This window comes from Dermacentor silvarum, chromosome 3 (genome assembly GCF_013339745.2).
Source record: "Dermacentor silvarum isolate Dsil-2018 chromosome 3, BIME_Dsil_1.4, whole genome shotgun sequence".
NCBI classification, from domain to species: domain Eukaryota; kingdom Metazoa; phylum Arthropoda; class Arachnida; order Ixodida; family Ixodidae; genus Dermacentor; species Dermacentor silvarum.
Genome location: NC_051156.1, coordinates 50899655 through 50919396, shown reverse-complemented (window position 1 = coordinate 50919396; position 19742 = coordinate 50899655). Strand labels below are relative to the sequence as shown.

Below are 19742 nucleotides of genomic sequence, written 5' to 3'. Positions count from 1 at the left end.
TACCAGCATTCTTCAAAGGTATTTTTCGCAAGTACCAGTGGTAGCAGCCATGTAAAAGTTAAGCTAGCTTGCTCACAAGGTTAGCTGTGTTCTGTAGGGGTGTGGTGTCGCGAAGTTGCCGTAGTTAATTTTTCTCATGTCCACCTTGGAGCTCCTGGCACACACTTCGGCACACTAGCCAATATTAAAGGAACTATAGCAGAAGTAAGAAATTATGGAGTTGCGAGTATGGCCGCGCCAGTTCGGCCATTTTTAGACGCTGTCCTTATAAATCCGCGGCATCAAAAATCGACCTTTTCAAGACAATAATCGTACCCTACATTTAGCGCTTGTTCATATATTGGGAAATAGAACTAAAGTCAAACGCCTCTAAATTCATGAAATTATGTGGTGTGACACTAAATACCATGCTTTCTTTCAGGTAAATTTAAGATACCTGGATATGAAAAATCCCAGTATAAAGTTCAAGCTAATAGCAGTAACCAGAAACCTGGTAAGTATGCTAAAGAAAAACTTGCTATGTGTGGAGACGAAACGGCAAGTGTACCTACTATGTTTCGGTCCAACGTAAGGAATTCGGCACTATCCCAAACCTTTAACGCTTGGGCTCATCATGCCTAAATAAAGTTGGTCGTGAGGCACACCATGCTGATGACATGAATATTGTGCTGAATGAGCTGACTCAAGGCAGATCATGGAAATGGGACAACATTTGGGTCGGTCCGTTCTTAGGAATGTTGAGAGTGCGGATGAAGCGTCGATTAACGCGATTGAAATGCGCACCACAAGCGCAGCACTTACAACCCCAAAATCAAGCCTCATTTCGCAGCAGGCAAAAAATTATTTCAGCAGAACCCATGTCACGATCATGCTCAACGTTAATACGATTAGCCGTCCAACAATGTAGCGGCACGTATTGATTAGCATACCTTTATTTCAAGTTTATGGCGGTCATTTGGAGATTTCCATTGCTTCGGGTTCGTTACCAATTGCGCATTTGTGAGTTTTCATCTAGCTCGGAATCTGATGATCCCATCGTAGGTGGCATGGCCTAAGGGGGGCTCTGTAAGTGGTTATGCGTACAGTCGCGATTGAGATCATAGTGGGGGCAAAGGGTAGCTTTTATGGCTTGTATTGTTTGATTTTGCGCATGGGCTATTGTTTCGCGTACGAAAGCTAAGTCTTATGGGCTAGAAAGCAGCAACACTTCATTGTTGAGGAAGCAGGCTAATCATGCTAACTAAGATGAAACAACAAATGATAAAAAGTAATAAAGCTAATAATTGAGCAGTTCATATATACGTATTTGGGAGCAGAAGACTCGACACACTAGGCCAAGAGCGTGCAGACAAACGAGGTCGGGCCTGGGGCAAATGAATCGTTTAATTCCGCGAAACACGCCGGGAAAAAGCAGCACAATTATAGAAATAATCACACCTAACAAGTAAAGCCAGCTAATTTCTCGATGAGTAACTCTAACTTTGAGTATTCTTAGACAATACGGCAAAATAAAACCTCATGTAAGTCTCCAAAAGAAATTGTGTTGGCTTTGCATAAAAAAAACTTTTTTTTTTCAAATGAAATTATTTGCATGCTGGCGCCCGTCCTGTCGTATGTGTTTTTTGCCAGCCTCTAGTTTACACAGTAGATTACCTTGAATATTGCATTCCCCGAAACTACCATACTTTTGAGCGATCCGAAAAATGCCGCTAACGATCGAGAATCAAACATTTGCCTGTGCAACTTTCTCTAAGGCGCTCCTCTGTCTTTTCAAACAGGACAACAGTTTTTCGGTAGTTGACCGAGGCACAGTTGAAGCGAAGCCGACTTTGGACGGATTGATAAAATATTTCTTGGAAGGGAAGGTGCCAGGGAATCCTGACCTGATATACTTTGTGACTGGGTGAGCAAACCGCACATATTTTTGTCTGTCTTAGCGAAAGCGATCAATGAGGTTAAGGGCTGCCGATTCAGAAATTTAATGCTGATACACTAATAGCCATATATTCTTATGTAAATTGGTCTGATGGGCTTTAATATCTACCTACAGCCTCACAATGGTCGAGCTTGTAAAAGGAAAAATGGCTCCAGTATTATCAGGTAAGTCGAAGGGCATTTAATTTAGAGCATGTTACCACCCGCTTTGTTTTCCTGCATGGCAATGTCCTAAAGTGCGCAAGGTCATAAGGGCTTGCCAAGTGCGGCAATCTGTTATTCAGGGTTGCTGTCAGCAAGATGTCACGCCGCTACCATTTTATTGCGCGCGGGAAAACCGGTGCCTGGGTCAATGCCGTCAAAAACGAACACCAGGTGAGCAATTCGGGCGGGGCTGCTTCTTCTTCCCCCCCTCTCACTTCCCTCCCAAGCGCGCGGAGCGCCGAGCAAGATCAAATAGCAGCACTCAGGGCCCAAAACGAGATGCTGCTAAAGAAAATCAACGAATTGGAATCCAAACTAAACCAGCCTCTTTCTCTTTCCTCCCTCCCCGCGACTGAGGTAATGGAAAGTAAGCTCGTGGCGCCGAAACCGGCAACAAGCGCGGAGGCCGCCATCGAGGCCCGATTCGGGGCCATAGACGCCCGATTCGCCGCCTTAGAAAACCAAATCTCAGTGATGGTTACCGCCATCTCCAAGTTGCAAGATACAATCCCCGCGATGATTGCCCAACAAATGGTGCACTCCTGGCGCCCCTCGCACAGGCCCGGCGGTCCCTACAAGGACGTATCCGGCAGCCCTCTCAAAACTTCTAGACGCACCCCAGAGGTAGACGTTGACGACAGCTGCTCGCTCTCCGGTATGGAGGACTCCGCCCTCCATGTCACTACAATCGCACTTCAGCCTAACTGACCATGGCGACCAGCCCTAAGGTCTGGCACTCCCGAAAAACCAATTCAGCTACCCCTGTTCACATTGTCCAGTGGAACTGTCGTGGCTTCCGGTCCCGCGCGAAGCGGGCGAATCTCCGACTTTTCCTTTAAACTGTCGACTTGCTTCCGGCAGTGGTTGCCCTCCAGGAGCCAGGAAGTGGCGGCACCCTTACAAGCTACATCACCTTCCAGCAGGACTCCTCTTCCTGCGTCTGTGTGCATAAAAAATATACGGTTAATTTAGTCGACTTGGAACTTGAAACTGATAATTCGTATGTGATGGTGACACTTCTTTCGCTCAAGAAACCCGATGCACCATTCCACATACTCAAAAGACTGTTCCCCGGGACTCAAAAATGTAACATTTGCAGCACTCTTTAGCCGCGCTCTAAAGGCTGCGGGCAGGGACCCCCTGATGATTGTAGGCGATTTCAACGCCCACAATACTCTCTGGGGTACGTGCGTGAGGAGAAGCGGGGACGCAAGCTAGCGGAACTTGCGTCCACGCTTGGCCTGACTCTCTACACCAACCCTGCATATACAACGCGCGTGGGTAACTCCGTGACCCAGGACAAATGTCCGGATCTTACCTTTACCAAAAAAAAATTGCCCCCACCTCCCCGAAGGGAATCGTGAGGAAACGCGAATGCATTTCTTGCGCCGAGAGTACACGGCGTAGTAATTTTAATGGCGTAAATTAATGACGAGACGAGGATTTGTACCGTAACCATTTATTTACACATTCATCAGCACCTGTTGACTTTTCTCCGCCGCGTCTCGAACACGAACTTCAGCGTTCTCGGCTCGCCGTTGACGTCTCACAGAGGCGTATCGAGCACACATTTCTGGATCTTCGGCTCGGCGTTGGCGTTTCGCAGCGGCTTCCCGAGCACGGAGTTCGGTATCGGCAGCTGGCTTCGCTCGCTTGCGTTCGGCATCACGCGCTCTTCGCTTCGCAGCCTTGTCTTCCGCTTCTTCTCCTCCGGTTGATGATGACGTTGAAGCTACTGCAGTGATGTCACCTCCAGCGAGAGGTCTAATGCTCGGGTTGGATTGTATTACACTTCTTGCTAGGGGTACCGTTGCCGTCAGACATTCGCCTTCATCGACTTCTGCCATCGCCTTGAGAGGCGCCCAGCCAGCGAACGGTCGAGAGTGAGGCGCGCGCTTCACTCCATTTATATATACGTGCGAGCGAGCGAACTGGAGAATGGGGCGCAGGGAGGAGAGAGAGCGAACGGCGAGAGAAGGAGCGGCTAAGCACTGCACCTACCCTCTCCTACACTCTCTCCACACACGCGGGAGCTCCGCCGAGATGATGATGATGATGATTTATTGGCATCCCCTTTGAAACGGGGTGGCGACAAATAGTCACCTAGCCTGCTTCATTTAATCAGGTATACTACACATGTTCTTTATCTCGCATTTTTGTATACCTTTTTCAAAAATTTAGCTTGTACCGCTGCCTATGATTTTATAAGATCAGGAAGTATCCATCTTTTCCCTGCTTTTTTTCCACCAGTACTCTAATCGTCTCTTGCTGATCTCTACGGCTGATCTGTTTATGTTTCCTTCCACTTTAAACCCAAGCGCTTCTGGGATTTGCACGTTACCTACGGTTCTCGCTGGGTGGATCCCGTCGCATTCCATTAGGATGTGCTGAGTGGTCTCTGGATCTTTACTGCAGCATACACATGTCTCATCTAGTTCCGAATATTTGTTCCGATATGTTTTCGTCCTTAGGCAACCGGCTCGAGCCTCAAATAGCAAGGCACTGCCCTTTGTGTGATCGTACAGATTTTCCCTTCTAATTTCTTTCTTCTCATTCTTGTAAATCTCCATTGTCCTTTTCGTTTCCATTCTTTGCATCCAATTCACGGTCTCTATTTCTCTCACTTTCTTTCTGATGACCCCTGGTTGTCTATTTACAGTTTCGATTATCCTGTACTTGGTTGCCAACTTCCTTGACCTCTTCCTCCATTCTGTGTCCACGCTTTTCATGTAGAGATACTTGTGCACTTTAGCCGCCCATTTATTTTCATCCATGTTCCTGAGCCTTTCTTCAAAACTAATTTTGCTTTGTGCTTCTCTGACTTCAAAAGAGGCCCAACCCATGTCTCCATGCACTGCCTCATTTGTCGTATTACCGTGTGCTCCCAAAGCAACCGGCCAACTGATCTTTGGTTAACTTCTAAACCCGCCAATATATCCGATTTTAAGCATATAATGGCATTTGCGAATGTTAGCGCTGGCACCATTACTCCTTTCCAGATTCCACGCACCACCTCATACTTATTGTGGCCCCACAGTGCTCTGTGTTTCATTAATGCTGCATTCCGCTTCCCCTTTATTTTCAGATTATCTTGGTGGTTGCTTGAGTAATTCTTTCCTTCGTTTATGTGTACGCCGAGGTACTTATATTGCTTCACTATGGGTATTACTTGCTGTTGAATTGACACCACGAAGTTACTCGTGTGTTCATTAAAGATCATAATCCCTGATTTCTCTGTGCTAAACTTAAGGCCTAGATTTGTCGCTGCGTTCCCACAGATATTCGCAAGTATCTGTAAATCTTTTTTATTGTCCGCTAGTAGCACAATGTCGTCTGCGTACATCAATCCAGGGACCTTCTGTTGCACCATTTGTCCATTACGCATGTAGGATAAATCAAAACCTAATTCGCTGTTTTCCAGTCGTCTTTCTATGCCCTTGACGTAAAGCGTGAACAACAATGGTGACAGAGGGCATCCTTGCTTCAATCCTTGGTGAATTCCCACCATTTCATTTCCTTTTCGGCCTTCCCATGCCACTTGTACTTGGTTGTCTCGATATATCTCCCTCAGCAGCTCCACGAAATCGTCATCTATGCCTTCGTATTGAAGAATATCCCACAACAATTCCCTGTCTACGTTGTCATAAGCTCCTTTAATATCTAGAAATGCTACCCATAAAGGTATTTTCTGAGCTACTGAAATCTCTATGCACTGAGTTAGTACAAACATATTGTCTTCTAAGCGTCTGCCTGGCCTGAACCCATTCTGTAGTTCCCCCAATACACCGTTTTCCTCCACCCACTTCGACAGTTCTAATTTTATGGCTTGCATTGCCATTCTATATATCACCGACGTTACTGTAACTGGCCTGTACGAGCTCGTCTTATCCTTATCTCCTTTGCCTTTGTAGATGAGATTCATCTTGCTTTCACGCCATCCAACGGGAATATTCTTTGTTCTAATCACTTGCTCTATGGCATTAGTCAGCAGTGCCTTGCTTTTTGGACCGAGGTTTTTGATTAGCTGTATTGGGATTTCATCGGGTCCTGCTGCCGTGTTGTTGGGGACATTTTCTGCTGCCTTTTTCCAATAGAAGCTTTCTATGCTGAATTTTGGTCTCTCAAGCCTCTCTGTTGTTGCTGGATCTGTTGTCTGAACTACACTTCTTCTCGTACCGAAGTTATGCCTGATAACGTCTGTGATGTACCGCAGCGCATCATCGCCTTCATAGATGTTACCGTCTTCATCCCTTATAGCCGTTTGCGAGTTTCTAGTTGGAGCTCCGAGTGCTTTTATATGGTTCCAGAATCTTTTTGGGGCGCCTTTGTCTCTTTTGTGAATGTTATGCACCCAACGTTCACTTGCGCATTTAATTTTCTCTTGCACGAGCTCACTCGCAACCCTTTTCTTTTCTCTGTATGTATTCCATCTAAGGAGCACCTCTTCTTCTTGTAATCCCAACTTTTTGGCTTCTCGATGAACCCTAGATGCCTCTTTACGCTCTTCTATAGCTTGTGATGCGAGCGCCCTCTGGCGTGTGAGGGCGCTCGCATCGAGTTCCCGCGATGCGAGCGCCCTCACACGCCAGAGCGCGCTCCTCCTCTCCACTCACTCTCCGCTACTCCGCCCGCACCACTTGCTCCTGTTGCTAGGGGCGAGGATAAGCGCGCGCGCCCGCAGCTGTTGCTATGGGAGAGGGAGTGATAGCGGAGAGATAACACCTGCCGGCGCGCGGACACCGACAGACGCCTGACATGCCCCGACTAAGAAATGCATTCGCATTTAAAACATTAGACACGCAGAATGGGCCAACACCGAGGAAACCCTCGGTAGTGACCACTGCCGTATCACTATCACCGTAAGGACTAAACAATTGGCAATACCACACGCACAAGCTCGGCTCCCTGACTGGAATAAATTCCGGCAAATATAGATCAATTCGGCCTCAATCCACGAACAAGGACACCACGCGTGGGCACAAGAATTGGTTACACACCTTCGTTCGACGGAAACCCAAATTCAACTATCAGAGGCAACGCCGGAGGAGGACAACCACCTTCTGCTTCTCTGGGAGGCGGGGCACAGCCTCGTCCGCGGATGGCGCCGTCAAAAAGCATAATAGAAAGCTCAAAATTCTTATCGCCGAGCTCACCCAGCGAACGGCAGAGTACGCGGCCCTACTCGCCCACTCGAACACGGTGGACCGCTGCAACACGGCGGCCATACAAATGCCTAGCCGGAGCACGTGGCACCTCTTCCGCGCCCTAATTGACCCGACTCAAACACGCGCCGAAACACAAAAATATCTCCAACGAGCTATTCCTAACTTCGATGGAGATACCTCAAAATTAGCCTACAGACTACGCGACCAGTACCTTTGCATTCAACAGGACCCCCGAGGGCCCGCGCACTCGTTTGCAGGGTCAGAGAACGCGGAGCTGGATCAGCCGTTCTAGCTGCATGACCTGACGGCGGCCCTAGCTAAAATGAAACGAGGAACGGCACCGGGCCGGGACAAGATAACCGTGAAACTGCTTGCCAATCTTCCGGACCCCATCTACGACACCCTCCTCGTTTCATCAACTGGATCTGGCTTGGTGAGTCACCCCTCCCAATCGAATGGAAGACCGCTCTGGTAACTTTAATTCCAAAAGCCGGCAAAGCCATAAGCACCGACAACCTCCACCCCATCTCCCTCACGGCTTGTGCGGGAAAGCTGATGGAGACCATGGTGCGGAGCGGATGTCTAGGTTTCTGGAAAACCAAAATGCATTCGCAGACACCATGTTTGGTTTCCGCCCGAACCACTCCGCGCAGGTTGTTCTGCTTTAACTCAACCGAGAAATTCTCAACCCTGTCGAATAACCCCTCAAAAATAAGGCAATACTCGCCCTTGACTTGCAGGGGGCATTCGGCAATGTCACACACGGAATTATCCTGCAACATCTCTCCCAGACCAACTGTGGAAATAACAAATTGCACTATATCAAGTAATTTCTCTCGGATCGACAATCTTTCACCGAATTGAAGACGAAAAACACGGCTGCCATCAACTGGGAACACGAGGAACCATACAGGACGCGGTCCTCTCGCCATTACTTTTCAATCTGGCCATGATGAAACTTCCGGCTCAGCTGGAGAAGGTTGATGGCGTCCAGCATGCGCTGTACGCCGACGACATAACCATCTGGGCCAAACATGGATCGGTTGGAGACAGAGGCCAACCTGCAGCAAGCGCCGGTGATCGTGGACGCCTACGCCCGCCGCTGCGGCATTCAGTGCTCCTCATTCAAATCCGAATTTTTGCACATGCGCTCGTGGCCTAAGTGCACCACCAAAATGGAATTATCCCTGGCCAGCGGCCCGATACCCGAACACAATGAGATTCGAGTGCTTGGTCTTTTTATCCAAATTGCGTAAGGTGGGGGACCAGGTGGGCCGGATGGTCCGCCGGGTTTCCAACAAACGCGGGGAGGTACGGTGCAAAGACACCTTGCGGCTGGCGCATGCATTCGTGACCAGTCGAGTCCTCTACTCGACTCCTTACCTCCACCTACCCAAGTATGACGAGAACGCACTCGAGGTGATTCTCAGGAAGATGTACAAGCATGCCTTCGATCACCAGATAAGCACGTCCAATCACCGCCTGATGGGCCTGAGGATGGTAAACACTTTCGCGAAGCTCCGTGAGGCACACTTGACCAATCAATATAGAAAACTTTCAAAAACGCCGTCGGGACGCCGTCTATTAGCCCGACTACACATCCAGCACCCAACACTGGCGGAAGTGCGCGTACGCATCCCCGAAATCTGGAGATACGCCCTGCACGTGCGGCCTCTTCCGACCACTATGACACGTGATCACCACAGTGGCAGGCGCCTTGCGCGGGTGGAGGCACTTGACCGCCGCTATATGAACAAACGCGGAATATTCAACGTGGACGTGGACGCCTCCGGGAATCACCATGGGGGGGGGGGGGGGGGGGTGGTACACTGCCGCAGTTGTCCAGTAAAACGTCGCGGTGAATGGCCTAACATTTAGAACTGAAGACATAACACATGCGGAGGAAGTCACCATCGCGCTAGCCGCCACAGACCAGGACTCGCGCGTCATAATCACCGACTCGAGAGGGGCCTGCACAAATATTGAACAGTACATTCCTCTAATTGCGTCTCGCGTCCTTCAATATAGCGACTACCTTGGGGACCCCGCGTCTCGAACGATCGTATAGGGTCCTGCTCATATGGGCCTCGAAGGCAACGAAACGGCACACGCCGCTGGCCGTACGCTCACTCTCCGGGCAACGCCTTCAGACCCTTCCGAAATGGATCCCGAACCCAATCCGGCCCTCATTTTTCGAGAAATTACTCAATTATACTAATTCGGCCACGCAATTTATCCAAAGCCCTGTAAGGGCCTTACAAAGCAGAGGAACGCGCACTCCTCCGCGTTTACACCAAACCATTCCTGTGCCCGGCAGTTTTAAAACACTTTGATCCTGCCTGTGCAGGAAAATACTCGCACTGTGCGGAGAAGTCTTCAGATATCTTCCACATGGTGTGGGCATGCCAATCAACCCCAAACTTCACCCCAAAACCAAACCGCATGCGGGAGGACTGGGAGGCAGCCCTGTTTGGCTGCTCCGACCTGGCGCGCCAGACGGGCCTGGTCGACCGAGCACAAGCCGCGGCGGTCGCCAATGGGCTCCTGTGATGAGGAGCCCGCCTAGTGAGTGTGAGAGGTGGCCCCCTCGGGGCTACCTCAAGCTTCCTCTGTGTATTTTAAATGTTATTCAGAATGAAAGACAGGGCCCAATGATTCCGCTGTCGCGTAACAAAAACGTTGAGTACATTTTACTCACTAGTGTTTGGCGTGGAGCAGAGGTAGAATACATGGCCTCAAATCTTAAGGTCGTAAGTTCGAATACTAATGCAGTCCAATACATTTTCAGGCATGGAGTGGTACGTTCCTGACACCGGCAAGAAAAAAATGTATTGCAGATAGCTAGTTGGGCTATACTAGTTCAGGTGCAACAAAACTAGGAAGGCCCACTAAGCTTCATGAAAGTCACTCCCTCACCAGAACAGGAATTGGCCTCTCTGGTGCAGTATTAGGCCACTACCTCCCTCATGATTTCGACAATTAACCTATGGCCCTCAGTCAACAGCGGCCCCGGAGCACCTGACCAAGGCGGCGGTCAGACCTGCTACGTGGCAGAGGGTGCTAAGAATCTCTGGGTCCGGACAGGCCGCCAATGGAAACTGAACCTGGCAACGTTCAACATGCGCACCCTCTCGAGTGAGGCTAGCTTAGCCGGACTATTTGAAGAATTATCAGGCATTGCCTGGGATATTATTGGCCTTAGTGAGGTTAGAAGAACTGGTGAGGCTTACACAGTGCTGACTAACGGTCACGCCCTCTGCTACAGAGGTCTTCCAGATAACAGTGAATCCGGAGTAGGATTTCTAGTCCATAACAACATAGCCGGCAACATTGATGAATTCTACAGCACTAATGAGACGGTAGCAGTCGTCGCAATAAAGCTGAATAGGAGGTACAAAATGACGGTAGTACAAGCCTACGCCCCAACCTCTAGTCACGATGATGAAGAAATAGAACAGTTTTGTGAAGGTCTTGAATTAGCAATGAAAAAGGTGCAAACTCGGTATACTGTAGTCATGAGCGACTTCAATGCAAAATTCGGGAAAAACAGGTTGGTGAGCAAGCAATTGGCAACTATGGCATCGATTCTAGGAATGCAATAGGAGAGATGTTAGTAGAATTCGCGGGAAGGAATAGGCTCCGAATAATGAATACCTTCCTCAGGAAGCGCAGCAACAGGAAGTGGACCTGGAAAAGCCCTAATGGAGAAACAAGGAATGAAATAGATCTCATACTCTCTGCCGAGGCAAGCATAGTGCAGGATGTAGAAGTGTTAGGTAAGGTAAAGTGCAGTGACCATAGGTTAGTGAGGTCTAGGATTTCTCTCAATTTGAAGAGAGAAAGAGTGAAATTAGTCAAGAGGAAACAGTCCAACCTAGAGGCAGTAAGAGTAAGAGCAGACCAATTGAGGCTGGTGCTCGCAAACAAATATGCAGCTTTAGAAAATGAAGATAAAGACAATATAGAGGTAATGAATCAAACTGTACCTAGGTTGATCTCAGAAGCAGCAATTGAAGTGGGAGGTAAGGCACCAAGGAAACCAGTAGGTAAGCTCGCCCAAGAAACAAAGGACGTAATAAAGAAACGACAAAACACGAAAGTGTCCAACTCAAGAGATCAGATAGAATTCGCTGAACTGTCAAAACTGATCAACAAGAAGAAAGAGATATTTGAAGTACGTGGGAAAGATTGGGGAAGCCGTAAAATATGGACGAATCATTAAATCAGTAAGAAGAAAGCTTGGCATAGGGCAAGGCAAGACGTATGCACTGAAAGATAAGCATGGTAATATCATCAGCAATTTCGAAGACATAGTAAAAGCAGCGGAACAATTCTATACTGACCTGTACAGTACCCAAAACAGCCAAGCTACTTTCATTCAAAATAGTGATGAACTGGATAAAGAGGCTCCTTCTATAACTAGCGATGAAGTTAGGAGGGCCTTGAAAGACATGACCAGGAGAAAAGCTGCTGGAGAAGATGGAATAACAGTAGATTTATTCAAAGATGGAGGAGATATCATGCTTGAAAAGCTTGCGACCCTTTATACGCAATGCCTCACAACTTCAAGTGTACCAGAGAGCTGGAAGAACGCCAACATTATACTAATTCAAATGAAGGGAGACGTTAAAGAATTGATCTTGTAACTGCAGCGCGCACACGAGAAACGAGGATAAAAAGGTGAAAGTGACAGACAGGCGCTCTCGTGTGCGCGCTGCAGTTACAAGATGAATAGATACCAACTAGCCCAACTTTTAGTACTTTTGCAGTTAAAGAATTGAATTATAGACCCGTTAGCTTGCTTTCAGTATTGTATAAAATATTCACAGAGGTAATTTCCAATAGAATCAGGGCAACAGTTGACTTCAGCCAACCAAGAGAATAGGCTGGCTTCAGGAAGGGATATTCTACGATGGATCATATCCATGTCATTAATCAGGTAATCGAGAAATGTGCGGAGTACAATCAACCTCTCTAATGGTTTTCATGGATTATGAATATCCATTTGATTTAGTTGAGACACCAGCAGTCATAGAGGCATTGCGTAATCAAGGAGTACAGGAGGCATACGTGAATATCTCGGCAAATATCTACAAGGATTCCACAGCTACCTTGGTTCTCCACAAGAAAAGTAGAAAGTTACCTTTCAAGAAAGGGGTCAGGCAAGGAGACAAAATCTCTCCAGTGGTACTCACTGCATGCTTAGAAGAAGTTTTCAAGCTCTTAGACTGGGAAGGCTTAGAAGTAAGGATCAACGGCGAATATCTCAGCAACCTTCGGTTTGCAGATGACATTGTCCTGTTCAGCAAGAATGGAGAGGAATTACAGCAAATGAATGAGGACCTTAATCGAGAAAGTGTAAGAAGTGAGTTGAAGATGAATATGCAGAAGACAAAGATAATGTTAAATAGCCTGGCAAAGGAACAAGGATTCAGGATCGCCAGTCAACCTGTAGAGTCTGTAAAGGAGTACGTTTATCTAGGTCAATTAGTCACAGGGGACCCTGATCATGAGAAAGAAATTTACAGAAGAATAAAATTGGGTTGGAGTGCATACGGCTGGCATTGTGAAATCCTAACTCGGAGTTTACCACTGTCGTTGAAGATAAAAGTGTGCAATCATTGCATTCTACCGGTGCTAACATATGGGGCAGAGACTTGGATGTTAACAAAGAAGCTCGAGAACAAGTTAAGGACCGCACAAAGAGCGATGGAACGAAAAATCTTAGGACTAACGTTAAGAGTCAGGAAGAGAGTGGTGTGGATCAGAGAAAAAATGGGGATAGCCCATAGTCTAGTTGACATAAAGCGGAAGAAATGGAGCTGGGGAGGACATGTAATGCGTAGGACGGGTAACCGGTGGACCATTAGGGTTACAGAATGGATACCAAGAGAACGGAAGCGCAGCAAAGTCGGCAGGTGCAAGTTTGAATACGCTAGCGCAAGACAGGGGTAATTGGAAATCCCAGGAAGATCCCCTCGTCCTGCAGGAGGGTCGCACTCGACCTGAAAGGGGCCTTCGATAACATCTCTCACGAGGCCATTCTCAAGGAACTGAACGACATCAGCTGCGGAGAGCGCATCTTTAATTACGTCAAATCGTTCCTGACGGGCCGGACGGCAACCATCGGAATAGGCCATACTCGATCGGATACGATCGACGTGCCGAACAAAGGAACGCCGCAAGGGGCGATAGTCTCCCCGATTCTCTTCAACATCGCGATGCTAGCGCTGACCAAAGAGCTGCGGAAGATCCCGAACCTCGGTTACGCCCTATACGCGGACGACATCACGCTCTGGGCCACCAAGGGCTCCCTCGCGCAAAAGGAGGCGACCCTTCAGGAGGCCGCGACGGCCATGAAGAAATTTGCGGCAGCGAGCGGGATGCGTTGCGCGCCCGAGAAGTCCGAGGTGATACGGGTGCACGGAGGAGGAATCTATAAGTCACCCGGCCCTATCGAACTCTATCTAGAGGACCCAAGATCACGGAAAGCAAAAAGACCAGGATTCTGGGTTTTTGGATCCAGAGCAACTTGAAAGCATCCCACACCATCCAAACCCTAAGGTCCACCACCAACCAGATCTCGCGGATTATCAAACGAATAACAAGAAGCCGCAAGGGCATGCGAGAAGAGGACACGCTCCGCCTCGTCCAGGCTCTGGTGATCAGAAGAGTAACGTTTAGCATGCCGTATCACTACGACTCGCTAAACAAACGCGACCAAGAACAAGTCGATGCCATCATCAGAGGCGCGTACAAAACGGCCCTGGGTCTCCCTGTTACCACCTCAAACGAGAGGTTAGCGGCTCTCGGCATCCACAACACCTTCGCTGAGCTGTCGGACGCAGTTATGGCTTCGCAAAAAGCCAGACTACAGAACACGGTGGCGGGCAGAGCCATCCTCCACCGGACCGGCACGGCCACGGAGCTTCGTGCCCTCGATGGGCAACGATCCTCCCGCCCGAGGTCAGAAGCAAGATCACGGCGAACCCCATACCAAAGCACATGAGTCATGAACTCCACGAAGGACGACGCAAGGCGCGGGTCAACAGACAGCGCCGACAATTCAAGAGTGACCCGTACGTACAGTACGTGGACGTGGCGGCGTACCCCGCAGGGGGCCTCTTCTCGGTAGCCGCCGTGAACGGGAGAGACAACTCCTTAACCCTCGCGGCCTCCGTCAGGGCTGAGACCATAGCCGCAGCGCTAGTAATAAAACAACATGACAGGGTGGGCAGGGAAGTTCATGTCGTTACCGACTCGCAACAGGCCTGCCGAAACTTTACCAACGGACGAACACCGGTGCTGGCGGCTCAAATTCTAGGCCCGAGGCTACAAGAAACCCATCAAATCACTTGGACGCCGGGTCACGCGGGACTGGAGGGGAACGAAAGGGCCAACGCCTTAGCTAGAGCGCTAATTAACCGAGCGGGGCAAAACCAATCGTCTTATCAATCCCCTCCCTTTACCTTTGTGCCCCTGCCATCAAATTACTGCGACCGACTCGAAATCCAGCGACTCAACCGCAGGATTTATCCTCCCCCTCACAAAAATCTCAGCACTGAAGAGGCAATAGCCCTCAGACTTATCCAAACAAACACATTCCCAAACCTACACAGATACAGCAAAATATACCCACAAACATATCGCGGCATCTGCCCCTGGTGCGGCGACACACGCCCTACACTCTTTCACATCTCGTGGGGGTGCGGGGGCAAACCTCAACATTTAAAGACGCCTAACACGTCATTTGAGCGGTGGGAGGTACAGCTGACCGGCGATACCCTGGCGGGACAACAAGCTCTCGTCCAGCAAGTACGTCGAGCAGCCATGGCCAGTGGAGTCCTGGAATGAGGACACCACCCACTCGTCCTCAAGATCAACGATCTGAATTGTCTAAATAAATGTTTTTCTCTCTCTCTCTCTCTCCTCGTCCTGCAGTGGACATAAAATATAGGCTGATGATGATGATGATTTTACTCACTACAAAAAAGGAGAACTCGGAAATGTTCCCGTACCTCGAAACCCAATAAGTTAGACCCTTTTGACCACCTGGTTTGCACACTAATAACAGATGGCGATGACTTTGCGCCCAGCTATATGTTGTCTCAATAATCGCCGTGTCGCCTCCGCGGTGGTTCGATTTCCGGTCGCGACAGGTGCTTACCTATGCCGATGGAATGCAAGAATGCCCCTGTACTTGGTCTTAACTACGCGTTAAGGGACACCAGAAGGCATAATTAATCCCGATCTCCAGCACTGCCGCGTTCATCATAATGTGTTGGGCAGATTGAGGACGCTAATTCCCACATTTTATTCTGTTTAATATGCTGTACGAGTACACACTTGATTCATGCTGCCTCTTAGTTCGTACAGCGACCAACGTGGCATATTTATAGGCATCTTTTCACTAAAATATAAACTAAGGAATTGAGGGGACGAGTACACTGCAGTTGCTTATTGAATGAGTTAATCAGTTTGTTCTTCTTGCATTATATTGGTGTACTCATGCCGGTTTTACAACATTAAATGCAATTAGAGTCAACCACATTTAAAAGGAAGTGGTTAGGGCTTCTGAAATCATTCATTATACAAATCCCTTCGTTGCAAAGGTCGCGCACCTCACCGTTCGGAATAGAATCTGGCCAGAATTATTCCTTCGTTATGCAGGTAATTTCATTGTAGAGGCGTTGTTTGTAGAAACACCAAACTATATCTCAAAATGACTTTTTTAAATATTGGTCTCATAAGCCCAGCAACCACAAACGCTAAAAACAAAAGTTGTTTTGCGTATTTATTGGGCAGACTGAGGAATTGACGTCAAGAAATATTCCCGTTCAGTGAAGCGTTATTATACCTCATGATATTTACTGCCTAATAGTGAATAACAATTGAGTGCAATCACTAAATATTTGATAGAAACAGAGCGTCATGGTACTAAGTTAACATTCTACAACAACAAAACGATAGAAACATCTTGAACACAGCGATACTGCTATAACTACGCTAATATATGGTTACTGAGAATGTTTTTAAAAATTATAACCTAAAATGCATGAAAGGTAATTGGCTTACCCAGTTTAAGCAAGATATTCGATAATGTGGTAGCAGTAAACGCAAAGACAATCGAACATTTGTTTTCGAACAAGAATAAGTACAGTGAGAAATGTGAAGCAATGTACAAGCAAATATCAATAACAGCGGCATTTAAACAATTGTTCTTTATTGTAGTAAATTTGAATAGTAATTACAAAATCTGTTTTACTGCGATAGCTATTATATGGGCAATTCAAGCGGATTTCTGCCGTCGGCGTCGCCGTCGCCGTGACGTTCTGTATAAAGTCCAAGGGCGATAAAATCGTCGCCGCGCGCCGTATGCGCGGGTGAAAGTGCGTGGGTGACGGGCGCTATCACGGAGAGCGAACGCACGGCCGAAAGCAAACGCGACGTCCATCGCGCGAAAGGCCGTGCGGGTATGGAAGGGAGGGAGGCGGGCGACGCTGTGCAGCGGCATCAAATGCGTATCTTGCAACCGGGCGCAAGGGGAACTAGCCACTCAATCTCCCACGCGAAATTAGTAAAGCGGGAAGGCTGCGCGGGAGGGAGGGGGGGCAACTTCTACTCTGCCAAGAACTGCGCTTGTACTTTGCCCGGCTACGGCGGTTGCCCACACCGTCTTTTAAGAGTGATCTCCACAAGGCTCTGACCTTTGTATGCCCTCTGAATTCCGCCGCTCAGTTTCCGTTGAAGCGGTAGACCGTACGAACCTTCGCTCGCTGCTGCGCTTGCTGCCAGCGTTTTGACAGTGGTTGTCTTCGGGCATTCAGTGTGATCTATTCTTGTTTACTTGTGCGCGCTGACAACACGCTTGTTAATTCAGTTAGTAAGCGAATGGGTCCAAGTTTATGCAGCCGATAAAACTACTATCCGTACTCCGAATAGCTCTCTACTAATTTGCTATCGCAATTGATGCTTCGCCTTTCGGGCGAAACTGCGAGATTTTTTTTTATTTAGATAGATCCTCTGGGCATGTCACCCTGTAGGCGATTTCGGTTTTTCAGCTCAAATCTACTCATACTCTAGCTTTGTCTGGAAACCTGAAAAAAGGAAATCGATTCTCTATTTCATTTCGGCCCTAAACTCCTTGCATTTGTATTTCACTAAAGCTGTTATTTAAGAAGTTTCTTACGTAGACATGTGACTAGACAACAAAAATAATTTTTATTATAAATTATATAGGCTTGGCATGTTTGGGTGGTGTGTGCCGTAAGGACCGTGTCGGCATGGGCGAAGATATACCTACATCCTATTCTGGAGTGAGAACAATGGCTCACGAACTCGCACATTTGTAAGTTTGTTTTTCTTACAAATGAGTTAACAGATTTATACTTTGTAAAAATAAAAAAAATACATTAATTCGTTCCATCACAACGCAGACTGGGATCACCACATGACACCACGCCGCAGTGCCCTTGGTCGGAAGGATATCTCATGGGTGGTTACGAAGGAGGCACAAAGGAATACCGGCTTTCAAAGTGTAGTGAAGAAAGCATACGAATCCGTGTGAAGTAAGCTCAGACATTTTATTTTCTAACCCATAAAATCAACAGTGATTTTACTAAAGATAAGGCAGTCAAACATTTTGAATACGACCATCACTATCCGATAAACAAATATAAATATTAAAACTGGATAAAATTGCAGGTATAGCGAGCACTGCAGCTTTGCGAACTTTGTTTCCTCTGGGCTATAATCGGTGACATACTTCTTGTAAAACGCGAGAAGTCATCTTGATTATTATAACTACAAAAGCGCGCAACCCTCTAGTGATACTTGCGTGTCAACTACTTAGCTGCCGGTGCTTCGCAAACAGAGTGGTTTGGTACAAAATAATTTCTAGTGTACGCCAAACAGTGTATCAAAAATTCGATGGTGTGTGGGATGTTTGCAGAAACATCGGAAACACTAATTTGCCCCACCGGTAAATCTTTGAGGCATTCGTGGTTCCAAGCGACATCGTACGGCGGCATTATGCTTTAGTTTACCGGAAGTTTGAAAAATCGCCGGTAGCAGATAATTCTAGACATTGAGATGGATCATCGAGAGAGGCGGACATTACTTGCACTAGAAATCGAAACATATTGTGACGGGGTGTCAAATAGATAAAAGCGGGACAAGATGAATAAACAGGGAACTGTTGGCAGAGATGGCCAAGATGGCTGAACACGCGCAGCGTCCCCCGGCGATAGTCTTCTTCCTTAATGCAAGGAGGCGGCCCGTAACATCTAACCGCCCCGGCGGGCTGAGCGCCGTCTCGGCGCAGACTAATTACACGAGGAGGTGACGGAAAAGTACGGCTTCAGTCGGGATACGTGCACGACGTCACGAGATCGCAGGGTAGATGGTGAAGAACTTTTCAGTGGGGTGATCTCATAGGTCACGTCACTAAGTTGCCGTAGAACCTTGTAAGGTCCGGTGTAACGCGATAAAAGTTTTTCGGAGAGACCGACGCGTCGAGAAGGAGTCCAGAGAAGCACAAGAGATCCCGGAGAAAAGCAGAGGTGCCTATGGCTGCGGTCATAACGGTCCTTTTGGCATAACTGTGAGTCGGAGAGTCGTTCATGAGCGATCTGACGTGCCAGATAGGCTCGCGTGGCAGCATCGCGGGCATACTCCGTGGTATGTTGTAGAACAGCAGGTGAGATCGTGTCAAAAGGCAATGCAGGGTGGTGTCCATACAGGAGGTAAAATGGCGAAGAACCTGCGGTGTCGTGACGGGAGGAGTTGTACGCGAACGTGACGTATGGCAAAGCGCTGTCGCAGTCCCGATGATCGTCAGACACGTACATCGACAGCATATCGGTTAAGGTGCGGTTCAGCCTTTCGGTGAGCCCGTTGGTCTGCGGGTGGTACGCAGTAGTGAGCTTGTGCTCCACAGAACAGGAACGAAGGAGGTCATCGACAACTTTCGACAAGAAGTAGCGGCCTCGGTCTGTCAGCAGTTGCCGAGGGGCACCATGACGAAGGATGACGTCATGAAGGAGGAAATCGGAGACGTCAGTGGCGCAACTAGTCGGCAAAGCTCACGTGATGGCAAAACGCGTAGCGTAGTCAGTCGCAACTGCGATCCACTTGTTCCCTGAAGCAGACGTAGGAAATGGACCAAGGAGGTCAAGACCGATGCGGTAGAATGGCTCCTGGGGTATGTCAATAGGATACAGAAGGCCTGCAGGCAACCCCGAGGGCCGTTTACGTCGCTGACAAAGGCCACACGCAGCAACGTAGCGTCGAACTGATCGGTACAGACCAGGCCAGGAAAACCGGCGCCGCACGCAATCGTATGTGCGAGATACGCCAAGGTGGCCAGCGGTAGGAGCATCGTGGAGTTCTTTGAGAACCGTAGCACGAAGATGCTTGGGGAGAACAAGCTGAAGCTCT

The 19742-nt window shown here is 48.3% G+C and overlaps 2 protein-coding genes across 9 annotated transcripts in view; both read left to right on the top strand.

Moving 5' to 3' along the window:
• The window catches only part of LOC119444336 (venom metalloproteinase antarease-like TtrivMP_A), a 1295510-nt gene that overhangs the window by 542949 nt on the left and 732819 nt on the right, over positions 1 to 19742 (top strand). For 3 of the 8 annotated variants that reach the window (XM_049663284.1, XM_049663283.1, XM_049663282.1), the window contains exon 12: positions 17812 to 17872. The exons of 3 other annotated variants lie outside the window; for them this stretch is intronic. In XM_049663284.1, the coding sequence (XP_049519241.1) occupies positions 17812 to 17872 (61 nt within the window). Of the gene's footprint in view, positions 1 to 2050; positions 2101 to 17543; positions 17653 to 17740; positions 17873 to 19742 lie in introns of all 8 variants that reach the window. 2 more of the 8 variants (XM_049663287.1, XM_049663286.1) reach the window with 2 other exon arrangements.
• Positions 1874 to 19742, top strand: part of LOC119445424 (zinc metalloproteinase/disintegrin-like) — a 512423-nt gene continuing 494554 nt past the window's right edge. Inside the window, exon 1 of the mRNA XM_049663290.1 lies at positions 1874 to 1903. The gene's annotated coding sequence lies outside the window, so the exon portion shown is untranslated. The remainder of the gene's footprint in view (positions 1904 to 19742) is intronic.